The following is a 13,810-nucleotide window of genomic DNA, read 5'->3' on the forward strand; positions in this document are numbered from 1 at the left end:
CGAAAAATCAGTATTTTTTCCAGTTTAAGTGTAAATATGAATGTGTCATGTATAAATTCTGTTAAATTCTTTATTTTTCAAAAACAATATTGTACTTTTATAACATCACACTGATTTGATAATCATACATTCAAATAGTCTACAAAATTTTTGTTTCCTTCAGGCTCTATTTCAGCATTCACTGATAAAGAAGTAAGAATTGGACCAGAGGATGGCAAATACTTATGTCACTGCACCTGATGGGTACTGTCTTGCTGAACACGTGCAGTACTATAGTATGTAATAAAAAACTATAGTATTGTAGTTAATAAAACATTTTTTGTGGGAATTATGGTTAATTACAGAGGTTTTTTAAAAAAAGAAATTAACAAATGAACCAAAAACTTTGTTATTCCCTACAAGAGAATAAAATTAATTTCAAAAATCAGTAATACTAAAATGTTGTAAGCCAGAATCAAATGTAAAGAAGGAAAAGCACAATAGTCTAAAATAGTATTCAATTTTTAAAAAATAGGATTAACATGCAAATTAGAAGTTATTTTTAGTAGTTAGCTGAAGTTAGTTCAAGTGCAATTTAGTAAATGTAGTTTAGAGTAGCTATTCAATATACTTGAAATTGTAATCTAAGATTTTTATCGAAGGGAAAGAAATAGAAAACAGAATGCAGAAAACAATAGAAATTTCCTCCAAAAAAGACTAAGGCTATGATAAAAATTTAATTTTAAATGCAGTTTTCTTTTACAGTTTGAACTCTGATTTCCGTGTTAATGGAATATCAGCCAGTATTCTGCAGTCTTTTGACACTCATTCAAGAAGGGCCCCCTTCTTTAAAAAAAAGATTACATTGTTTTTACTGATAACCTTTCTTCTTATATCCGACTGCCACTGGTATTTTTTCAACACCTTGTATTGGACTGGATACTATGAGATTGCAAATAATATTTGTGAATTAACAAAAATTATATTGTTTGCCAATTTTGGTGGTAGAATTTTGAGGGTAAGAGTAAGTCTAATCTGATGAGTCTGGTGATTCAGTACCAGGAAAAGTACAAATATTACTCACAGACATAGAGCAACTAACTGTTCCTGGGTCCTTTTGGAGACAGTTTCTGGATTTAGATTCAGTAATTCTCCTGAAAGCAGAAAGTAAATTGTGTTTGGGAGCTTCTGATAATAATAATAAAGATATTCATTAAGTATCATTTTATATTTTATACATGCTTTTGCATACCATATTTTATTTCATCCTTACAGTAACCCTGCAAGGTACGTGAATTTATTCCCAGATAATTGCTAGTTAGAATTGTTAGACAATAAAACAAAAAAGAAACTAGTAATTTAAGTCAAGTCTACAAATGGCAAAGGAGGGTGTTAAGGTGTATTAAATGAGGAGTTCAAACAAAAATATTTGGTTTTGGCTTGCAATAACCAGATAACTGGTAAAATTGTATTTCAGTTTGATTTTTTTTGGAGGGGTGGGATAATTTATCAATTCATCTCTTTACTGAACTGATTGCACTGAAAACAGTTGTATCCACAACAAGGGAAATGCAGAAGATGGGGAAACTCTTCTTTTATTCCAGACTCTGGGAAATATACATTTCTACTTAAGGAGAGAGACTGGATTGGTATGTAAACTATTAGCAACTATTATCCTTTCTCCCAGCTCCTGAGCAACATTTGCATACCTCTGGGATGGCAGCACTTATCATGCATTGCAATTCAGTTTACTGTTTGCTCCTCATGCTGGACAGAAAGTCCTTGGGATGTAGTGAACATGTTAAACTAACTATGTTTGTTGAGCATAAAACTCTTTGAAATTTGAAAAAAATTACAAAATTCTGACTTTTTACCATTGTTTTTTATGTTAAAAAAACTAGGTATTTTGCCGGAACAAATCAGTTATCAGCTGCAGTATCCTGATTTTCAAGAATCACCTTATTGCCAGTATTCTACTGTCCAGTTTCCTCCAGCTCTACAGTCCCAATCTTTACAAAGTCATTTCAACACTTATAGCTTGGATCCACAGTTCAGTGGTAGAGAGAGTGGACCTGGTTCCTGTGAATTAAATAGACCCGCTGATGTGGTTGTCCACGATGCTGAAGATGGATACTCTGAAATAAAAATGTCCCGACTAACTCATTCTTCCATGCAAATTAAGGGACAGGAAGAACTCTGTGTAGTTTGTGGTGATAAAGCATCAGGATATCATTATAATGCACTTACTTGTGAAGGTTGCAAAGGTAAGGATAAAGTTAAAACTAAAATCCTAGTGTTCACGAGAGTCCTGAAACTTTAGGCATGTAAAAATACTCTTATATATTTATTTATTTTTTGTGAGGAAGATTAGCCCTGAGCTAACATCTGTTGCCAGTCCTCCTCTTTTTGCTGAGGAAGATTGGCCTTGGGCTAACATCCGTGCCCACCTTCCTCTACTTTATATGTGGGATGCTTGCCACAGCACGACTTCTGTAAGCTGTGCGTAGGCCCATGCCTGGGATCTGAACCTGTGAACCCTGGGCCACCGAAGCGGAGTGGGCAAACTTAACCACTACACCACCAGGCCGGGCCCCAAAATACTCCTATGTTTTCAAGTGTGAAAAATAACACCAAGGAGACCCATTGATTTGTTTTAAGGTGATCAATCTGTGAGATCAAAGACATGCAAATGGAATGTAATAAAGTTTTGATTCAGTTTTCTTTCCATTTTTGAGGAAGACTTTTTTTATTGATGTTTTAATAGTTTATAACATTGTGAAATTTTTGGTTGTACATTTTTGTTTGTCCATCACCATATACATGTCTCCCTTCACCCATTGTGCCCACTCCCTACCCCCATTGCCCCTGGTAACCACACTACAGTTTTCTCTGTCCATGTGTTGGTTTATATTCCACATGTGAGTGAGATCATACGGTGTTTGTCTTTCTCTTTCTGGCTTATTTCACTTAACGTAATACCCTCCAGATGCATCCATGTTGTTGCAAATGGGACGATTTTGTCTTTTTTAATGGCTGAGTAGTATTCCACTGTATATATATACCACATCTTCTTGATCCAATCATCAGTCGAGGGACACTTGGGCTGCTTCCACTTCTTGGCTGTAGTGAATAATGCTGCAATGAACATAGGGGAGCACAAGCCTCTTTGGAGTGTTGATTTCAGGTTCGTTGGATAGATTCCCAGTAGTGGGATAGCTGGATCATAGAGTATTTCTATTTTTAATTTTTCGAGGAATCTCCATATCGTTTTCCATAGAGGCTGCACCAGTTTGCATTCCCACCAGCTGTGTATGAGGGTTCCTGTTTCTGAACATCCTCTCCAACATTTGTTGTTTTTTGTCTTGGTGATTATAGCCATTCTAACGGGCTTGAGGTGATATCTTAGTGTTGTTTTGATTTGCATTTCCCTGATGATTAGTGATGTTGAACATCTTTTCATGTGTCTATTGGCCATTTTCATTTTTGATGAAGACTTTTACATTTAAATATAAAATTGAGTATATTTATATGGCAGAAGATTTGCGTGTTCCTCGATGAATCTGATGTTGGAATAGAAAATGACCTTTAAAAAGATCTGAATGTTAACTATTATATCTTTTTCATGTGGTTGATGTAATTCATACATTAGAAGGGAATTTGAATTAAATGACTTCTAAGATGCTGGGTTTTTTTCTTTTGGAATGCTTTTTCTTTTTTTTTTTTTTTTTGCGAGGAAGATCAGCCCTGAGCTAACATCCGATGCCAATCCTCCTCTTTTTCACTGAGAAAGATTGGCCCTGAGCTAACATCCATGCCTATCTTCCTCTACTTTATATGGGACGCCGCCACAGCATGGCTTGACTAGTGGTGCATTGGTGCGTGCCCAGGATCCGGGCATGCAAACCCTGGGCCGCGGAAGTGAAGTGCGCTTGCTTAACCGCTGTGCCACAGGGCCAGCCCCTGGAATGCTTTTTTGAAAACAAATAGGAGGTCTGCAAGTGAAGATCATCAAGGACAATGTCATTTTTCAAAGAGTGAAATAGTCTTTGATGACATTTTGAGGTTTTGAAACACTTCTGCATTGTTTTTATTCACAAATGCAATGTTGGGACAGAACCTGGAAATGATTAGGCCAATACAGCAGTAGATAAACATGTCTATTAGAAGTTCAGGGTAAAGTTTTACTGTCAGAATATCACAACTCACCCCTCCCAAAGAATAGCCAAATGAAGATCAAGGGAAATGAAGTACCAGCTTTATGAATAGAATGGCTGGGTCAGTATTTGCTTACTCTTAAAATGCAGGGCCTTGCTGTTAAAACTAGGTTGCAGAGTGAGACATAATTCTGGAAACCTAAGCTGAGCTTTCTACGCCCTTTGTTGAATCTAAGTCATGAAACTCCCACGCTCAAGTTTGTCTATAGAAAAAGAGGATACGGTAGTCCTCTAAGAGGGGTATTGATTAATCTTATCAACTTCACTGCTTGGAATGGAATAAGAGGAAGATAGCAGGGATTATTGCATAGGAATAGGAAATGAGAGAGGAAATGGGAAGAGGGACTGCTATGCATGGATTTAGGAAGTGAAAGAGAAAATGTAGAACCTCCACCCCCCCAACACACACACACACACATACACACAAAACATGGCCCATTCAACATCTCAGACTAAATAAACTAGCAATACTTTCTCATCTGGGGAAGTACTAAAAAAGGGAGAACAGAGGAAAAAATTTGGAAGAATATCTCTTCCTTTATGTGTTGAGGTAGAAATGTGAGGAGAGAAGAAGAAAAGTATTCCTCGTGGTTTTATTTTACGTAAGCACATATTCTTTCAAGGGCCCCTTGAGAGATGCTTCATGGAATCTTTATATTTTGTAAAATGTGGTTTTAAAAAAACTTTTAATTTTTTCGGTGAGGAAGCCTGGCCCTGAGCTAACATCCCTTGCCAATCTTCCTCTTTTTGCTGAGGAAGATTAGCCCTAAGCTAACATCTGTGCCCATCTTCCTCTGTTTTTTGTATGGGATACCTCCACAGCATGGCTTGATGAGTGGTGCGTAGGTCCAAGCCTGGAATCTGGGCCTGCAAACTCTGGGCTGCCGAAGCCAAGTGGGTGAACTTAACCACCATGCCACTGGGCCAACCCCTAGAAAAACTTTTAGATGATATGTCATAACCATAGTAAAACAGAGAGTTGTCTTAATATGATAGAGCTATTTAGTTTAATTTCCAGATGTGATTATTGAAAGGAACAACGTTGGAATAGAATATATCAAACAGGAGAGGATTAAAACAATTATCCAGATAAAAGTATATTAAACCAAACCTTCTTATTGAGGGAAAAACATTTTATTGAAATAATTTAGTTAAATTGATTACTTAACTCTACTATGAAGGTATATATTTATAAAAACAAGTAACTAAAAATACCTAATAGTAAAATTAAAAAAAAATTTTGTTGTTGTTAGGTTTTTTTCGACGTAGCATCACCAAAAATGCAGTATATAGTTGCAAGAATGGTGGTCACTGTGAAATGGACATGTATATGCGTAGAAAATGTCAAGAGTGCAGACTGAAAAAATGTAAGGCAGTAGGAATGTTGGCAGAATGTAAGTGCCATTGTTTTTTTTTTTTTTTTTTGGAAGAGGATTTTAGTTTTTCTTACCTTACTGAGGACATAATACATTCTTCAAGTTGTCATTTTGAAGATTAAAATATTTGTCTGGATTTAAACTATTTCTTTAGCAATTGCTAAATTAGGATAGCCAGTTACCAATCTAGGTAATTATTTCCATAAGCCCTGTACTATGCTATATTACTCTAATTTTGGTAATAATCATGTTTTCTTCTTAATTGAAAATCTTTGTATTTTATTTATTTATTTATTTATTTATTTATTTATTTATTTATTTATTTATTTATTTATTTAGTGAGGAAGATCCGCCCTGAGCTAACATCCATGCTAATCCTCCTCTTTTTGCTGAGGAAGACCGGCTCTGAGCTAAAATCTATTGCCAATCCTCCTCCTTTTTTTTTTTCCCCAAAGCCCCAGTAGATAGTTGTATGTCATAGTTGCACATCTGTCTAGTTGCTGTATGTGGGATGCCGCCTCAGTGTGGCCGGAGAAGTGGTGCCTCGGTGCGCGCCCAGGATCCGAACCCCGGGTCGCAGTAGCGGAGCTCACGCACTTAACCGCTAAGCCATGGGGCCGGCCCCAAAAATCTTTGTATTTTTACATTATTTAACCTAAAGTTATATAATGTATCTAGAAAGAGCAGAATTTAAAATTACTAGTAGTTCCCCTTCTTCAGTCTTGTGTCTTTAGAAGCCTGTATGATACCTGGATATGTAGAGCCTACTAACAATTAACACATAGATGTCAAAACCCAACTCAACAGGCAGAAGAGTACCTAAGCTTTTTTTTGAGTTCTTTCTACATTCACTGTGTTTTTAGCTTATAAACTACATGATGTCATTTAATCCTCACCGTAGTACTAAGATTTTGGCATTTTTTCTCAATTCCTCCTATTCCCCAGGGCTCAAAATCTCATGGTGACTTTAAAATTCATTTTTTTTATAGAGTACTATTAATGTTTCCTTTTCATGCCTAATCTAGCCTTGTGCAAACTCTTATCTTGCACTTATACCATTATATTAGTTTCATGGCCATTTCTCCATTCTCTCTTTTTAGTTTAATCTACCTTCAACTGCTATAATCATCATCTCCACTTTTATTAAATTACACTCTTATTCAGTAAACACCAATGCAATACTGTTTATACTGCATATTATAATAAAATCCAAACTCTTCAGTCAAAGTTCTTCACCAAAAGGATTCCTATTATTTAAAATTCCTGGGTTGGAGTAGATCTTAAGGTTATCCTGTCCAACCAGACTGAATTCTTTACTTTATTCCTGTCTTAGTCTGCTTGGGCTGTCATAACAAAATACCATTGTCTTGTCTTGTAAGGAAAAAATTGACTTAGCTGATTTTAAAAATCACAGGATATTCTCTTGATCAATCAAGGATAAAAGCTCATAGATAATGTAGTTTAACTGCTGTACCAATGGACATTCTATGTTGCTTCCAATATATAATTAATGTAGAAATTTCTCTAATATAAAAAGGTCTAAATTTATAATTTAGAGATGTAAAATTAATTTTAATTTGTCTAGGATGACAATGTACTTCTAAGTAGACAGGTAGTTGTGGAAGGAAAAGGAGAAAGTAATGCAGTAAATTTAATTGCTGTGTACATACTTGACAAAAATGAAAGTTTCTTTGTAAAAAGACAAGTCTATGATCATATATGTGTACAATATAAGACAATTTTCATAAAATCCTATAATGTTATTTGCCGTACCCAAAACATTCTATATGAATTTTGTAATATCACAGGTTTGCTCACAGAGATCCAATGCAAATCAAAGAGACTTCGAAAGAACTTTAAGCAGAAGAGTAGTTTCTACTCTAACACCAAAGTGGAAGAAGAAGGAGTAGACAACAAGCTTGTGTCATCCACTACTAGATCTGGAAAAGTGGCAAGGCTCTTATAAAATTTATTTCTTTAATGATGATGTCTTGTTTAATAAGTATGCATTATAGTTTTCCCCCCATATTTTCTTATAGATTCAGAAAAGCATGGAACTAACTCAGGAGGAACATCAGCTCATTAATAACATTGTGACTGCTCATCAAAAATATACAATTCCTTCAGAGGAAACAAAGAAATTTGTATGTGTTCATTACTGGCAAGAAATAATTTATAATTCATTATATTAAAAAATAAGAGTATAAACATAAAAGTTTAAAATTTAAATAGCTATTTGAAAGCAAATAAAATTTATTAATCTTGTTTCTTTTTGTTGGTTAGCTGCAGGAGTATACAAATCCTGAACTGAGTTTTTTGCGACTCTCAGAGACAGTAGTCCTACACGTACAGGGCTTAATGGATTTTACCAAGGGACTCCCAGGTAATTACTTTACCTTTGAAAAACAATTAAAGTAATTTAATACTTAATTTTAAAAAAGTTCCTTGTTTTAAGGAAAGGGGACATTTTAGGAAAACAAAACCCTCTATTTTTCCGCTAAAACTGCTTCAAAATGTAAAAACGTTTATTTTGCCTGCTTTAGTCAATCATGTAGGTGAAAATATAAATATTTAAAAATATTATTCAAGTGATTTCAAAGACATAGAGTTAAGACAAACAATATGATTGGTTGTATGTTTTGTTTTATTTTTATTTTTGGAAATAAATTGTTTCTGTTTTTTAGATAAAACATAAAACAAACAAAATTCCCTGTTCAATATGAAAAAATCAAGACACTGTTGGCCAAAACTTAGCTATCTATTTACTTATACAGATAACTCACTAAAAATAAATTCTTCCAGGCTCAGCCAACTACTGTGTTTACTTTGCTCTTGCAATAGGAAAGTATTATTATTCAGTTCTGATGAAAGTACCCCAAAATATTACCATGTGGAATCACAAATTCTATTCAAATTTGAAATTACATAGCATGATTATGATAAGGGAATATTTAGGATTCATATAATATAAAATGTTAAATCCTATACCTGAAAATCATCTTTTCATTATCTATTTCAAACAATTGTGATCTTTTCTTAAAGGGTTTGAAAATTTGACCAATGAGGATCAGACTGCATTACAGAAGGGATCAAAAACTGAAGTGATGTTCCTTCACACAGCCCAACTTTACAGTCAGAAAGAATGTTTGTCATCAGCTTCTGAAAGTAAAAAAGGCCAATTAATTCAATCGTAAAAGTTACTATTAAATTTAACAACAAATTATATAACATTGAGCTATTTTTTTCTTATTATAGTTTTATTTTGCTAGTTAATGTAGGACTAAGTACTTCATAATAGCTGTTTATAGTTTTCCAATTCATTGGTCTAGCTTTTGCTTTTCTTTTAAAGAAAGCCATTCTTTGTTGTATACTGTAATGGAAAACACATTGTTGGAGCATCTTCTATACAATCTTTATACAAAATATGAACTATTAATCTAGCTTAATGTTTCAGTAATAAAAATTATAAAGCTACCTTTCATTGGCAATGTTTCCTGTCTAACAGAGATTAGAGAGATTGAATTTACTATTTCTATAAAGATAAGAAAAAATCAGACTTGATATTTTTCCCTTTTACTAGGTACTATAAAAATATCAAATCCTTCAGATCATTCCATGAATTGTCACAATCAGAGTGGTGATAGAAGTGTTATTTATTCTACAGAAACATTTTACAACGAAGACTGTCTTTCTACTACGCTGACTGGTAATATTACATACAATGCAAAATATTATATTGGATGGAAAAAATTGATCAGATATAATGTCTCGTTTTCTTATACTGCTTTGAGAAAAAATGATAATGGCAATGTGTTTGATTCTGCACTATGTTCTGATGAAAATGCATTTGATATTAATCTTTCCAGGTATTTCTGAGGAATTTATTACCACACTGTTTTACTTCTACAGAAGAATGAGTGAGCTTAATATTACTAATACTGAATATGCTCTCCTTGCAGCAACAACTGTGTTTTTTTCAGGTAAAAACCATTCAGCAGTAAAAGTTTGGATTAAGCGTGGCAACGACAGCATGAAGTTTGTGGTTATTATTCACTGATGCCAAATGTACCAATTTTGTTTCATCAAAATTGCTTCGGTCAATCAAAATAGAATCTCTGCTAAATGTCATCTTATCTCTGATTATCCTTTTAAAAATAGCTACTGCCCCTCCATCCTAAATTCTTATCCCTGTCCCTGTTTATTTTTCTCTATAATACTTATCACTGTCATAATATGTTTCTATTTAAAAAAATGTGCATATGTCTCTTTCCTCCCCTACTCCTCCCAGAATACTCTAGAAGAGTATTCCTCTCACTTTACAAATATGCTGTAATTTCTTGCATCTTAAAAATATTCCTTCTTCACCTCAAATCTCCTTTCAGTTATTCTCCCATTTCTCTGTTCTACATCACACAAAAAAATTTTTTTAGAGTTATCTACACTCCTGCCTCCATTTCTCTCCTCTCATTCGCTCCTGAACCCAATACAGTCAGATTTTGACCCCTCCTTTCCATTCCACCATACCTAGTCAAGATCTTCTGTAATTTGGCATTGCTGATTTCAGTGGTCAATTCTTAGTCCTCATCTTGCTTGACCCATCAGCTATATTTGACAGAGCAGATCACTCCCTCTTTCTTAGAACACTTCATCACTTGGCTTCAGTTGATCACTCCCTCCTTCTTGACATGCTTTTTTCTCTTTTCACTTGATTTCCAGGACATCACATTGTCTTGATTTTCCTTCTCAGTAGCTGCTTTTTCTGTCCCCTTTGTTAATTCCTCCTCATCTCCCACACTGATAAATGTTAGTGTCCCAGGGCTCAGTTCTTTTTTCTTCTATACTCACTTCCTTTAAAATTCCATCCTATCTCATGGTTTTCAGTGTCATCAATATGCTGACAACTCCCAAATTTATATATCAACCTGGACTGTTCCCCTAAACTCCATTAAATAGCCTACTCAAGATTTCAACTTGGATATGTAGTAGGCATATCAAATTTAACCTGTCCAAAGGTGAACTCTTGATCTTCCCCTGATCCTCCTATATTCTTCCTCCATCTCTACTAAATGGCATCTCCATCCTTCAAGTTGCGTAAGCCAAAATTCTTGAAGTCATCCTTCACTTTTTTCTTTCTCTTATACCCATATCAAATATGCAGCAAATCCTGTTGGCTCTAGCCTCAAAATATATCCAGAACTCAACTACTTCTTACTGTCTGTGTCCCTGCCACCCTAATCAAAACTACCATCGTAACTTGATTTCCTTTTTCTGCTCTTGCCTCCCTAGGGTCTATTCTCTATAACTGTATAGAGTGATTCTTTGAAAACTTAAGCCAGATCATGTCATTCCTCTGCTCACAACCCTTTAATGGCTTCCTATTTTACACAGATTAAAGTAAAAGTTCTTTCCATCTCTACCTACTTTTGCTTACAACACCACAGCTACATTGCTTTTGATGCATATGTTCCTTGAAAATTTCAAGCAGGCTCTTGCCACAGGTTCTACTGTACTTGACAAATCTTCTGCTTGGAAAGCTCTTTTCCTAGATAGCTACATGCTCCCTCCTTCCCCATCTTGGATCTCTGCCAAATGTATCTTATCTCTGATTACACTTTTAAAAATATCTACCACCTCTCCATCCTAAATTCTTATCCTCTTCCCTGTTTATTTTTCTCTATAGCACTTATCACTGTCATATTTTTGTTTAAAAACATGTGTATATGTCTATTTCCTCCTCTCCTCATCCCAGACCCAGAATACAAGCTCAATGAGGGCAGGAAATTTTGTTTATTATGTTCACTGCTGTATCTCCAGCACAATGACTGGATGAATGAATGCTGCTTAACTATTAAGAAATACTCTTCATAGTATATTATGAAGATTAAATAAGATATTGCATAGAAGCAAGTTACTTAGCATAATATCTGGCATATATTAAGGGTTCAGTAAATATTTGCTATTTTTGATATTTACAAACTGTATTGTTTTACATTATCTTCTACCACTTTCCAGTATTCATTAAGATATATATGATGATGTTTTTCAGATCGTCCATGCCTTAAAAATAAGCAACATGTGGAAAATTTACAAGAACCAATTTTACAAATTTTGTATAAATATTCAAAACTTTATCATCCAGAAGACCTACAGCATTTTGCTCGTCTCATAGGGAGGCTCACTGAACTGAGAACACTGAATCACAACCACTCAGAAATACTTAGCATTTGGAAAACAAAGGACTCCAAATTGGCTAGTTTACTCTCTGAGAAGTGGAATTTGTATTCACATTGCTGAAATTTTAGAATGTTGTGGTTTGTCTTAAACTTCCTAAATCTAAACTGTTTACTCTTATCATCATGGGGTGACTGATTTGAAAAACATGAACAGAATTGCTATGTTACCAATACGTTACTATAAAATGGACATCATCAGAGCTCATCAAATTTTGTGGAATATAGGACCACCACTAGAGGGACATCTAGGATTCTTTTCAAGACTCAACTCAAAGGAAGCAATGGTTATTGTTACTGCACGGTTCCTTCAAAAGGGAATAATGCTAATACAGTTCTTACCTGAAGAAACTACTTTTTTCATTGAGTAGAAAATTGAATGAAAATATATAGATTACTTATAGACATAAAAAAGGCTATCTAGTGGGAACACATAATCAGAATAAACACAGTTTGTGAACCTCATTAATTAAGGCCAGATTGATGGATAAGGAACTAATATCTCAAACTTATTCTTGTTACAGCATTTTATGAATTATTAAAGAGGAACAAAGCTTTGTTTAACTCGTATCTTTTCTTAATGTCTTTAAAAAAGAGATCTTTTATGAACCCAAATTAAAAAATTTGTGATTGCAAGATATTGAAAAAATTAAAATGACAAATCATTAAAATATTTTAACATATATTGGGAAATTTAGCACAATTTACTGCTCATTCTGGTAGACAATATTTTGACATTTTTGCCAAGATCTTTTGTAGAAAAAATGAAGTTCTTAAAATCTGAAATCTTTCCACAAATATTTTAATCCTTGTTAGGAAAGGATGGTTATACATTAAAAATAAATTTCGTGTGAAATACATGAAACTGAGGAATTCTCTGGTGGCACTATCGTTTTGAAAGACTGGACATAAGTAAAATACTGTGAATTTAAGTTAATTTTAGGAGTAGCATTTTGGTTTTCAATAAAGAAAAAAATACCATAGTTGAATTTTTCACTGTTGTAAACTTAAAAAAAATTGGAATATTGTTTATATCCTCAACTTAAAGAAGATCTTAATTAAATGTATCAACTATTGCCCCCAGGGAGCATCTTGTGCATATCCTTGGTATCATCTCTTGGAGGGAGTATTTTATCTTTTTTAGAATATCTAGACTCAATTTCCTTAAAATGTGAAATGAAAGAGTTACACTGGATCATCCTTTCCAGCTCAAAAATTTTGTAATTTTAGCAAAAACTATGTCTGATAGATTAATTTGTACAAAACAAAGTGGGATATTTAAAAATATTACTAAAGTCCTTTGAAAAAGCATTAATTATATTACCATACATGGAGAGAGTTAGAAAACAGTCAATATGTCCAAAACGGAACTCATTATCTTAATTGCACAAACCTAGGTATTTATTCTATCTAGTTGTCCCCGGAAACCAGGCAGTCATCTTAGACTTCTCTCTCTCTTTGCTGCTCACTATTAAAAAGCCATCAAATCCTATTAATTTTACTTCCTAAATATCTTTTATATTTGACACTTCTTCATTTCCACTCTCACTGGCATAGCTCAGGTCCTCATACCTTACGCAACCTATTAAAACTGTGTCCTTAACTCGTCTCATGAGCCTTAACCATTTTTTATACTACAAATTTTCTTCTGAACTTGATTATGCCTCCCTTTCCGCTCAAAATTCTTCAAGATTTCCATCCATAAAGGCTAAAACCCAAAGGCATTTGCAAGGACTTCATATCTGCTCTCTGTCTCCAGTCTCATCTCTTGCCATTTTCTCACTTCGTCCTCACACACCTACGCCACACTTCTTGGACTCACTCGTGTACTAATCTCTCTCAGAACTCCAGCGCCTTTGCCTACCTTCCCTCAGCCAGGAATACACTTTTCCCCATTTACTATCTAGCCAACTCTATTCACTCTTCTATTCTCGACTGAAGCAGTAACAGAAGGATACCACATCTGTGAAGGCTCTCTTGACTATCCAAACCACTGTAAGCGCCGCTTTCC

At 34.4% G+C, this 13,810-nt stretch overlaps 1 protein-coding gene across 1 annotated transcript; it reads left to right on the forward strand.

The window, feature by feature from the left end:
* The first annotated feature begins 211 nt into the window (after positions 1-211).
* On the forward strand, positions 212-9,626 carry LOC131401115 (bile acid receptor-like). Its single transcript, XM_058536151.1, has 8 exons — positions 212-275; positions 1,881-2,243; positions 5,447-5,587; positions 7,378-7,520; positions 7,609-7,713; positions 7,853-7,952; positions 8,612-8,734; positions 9,436-9,626. Exons 1-8 carry the CDS (start codon positions 212-214, stop codon positions 9,624-9,626), a joined length of 1,230 nt encoding a protein of 409 aa, XP_058392134.1.
* The last annotated feature ends 4,184 nt before the right edge of the window (positions 9,627-13,810 follow it).

The sequence above is a fragment of the Diceros bicornis genome, chromosome 4 (genome assembly GCF_020826845.1).
Source record: "Diceros bicornis minor isolate mBicDic1 chromosome 4, mDicBic1.mat.cur, whole genome shotgun sequence".
NCBI lineage: Eukaryota > Metazoa > Chordata > Mammalia > Perissodactyla > Rhinocerotidae > Diceros > Diceros bicornis.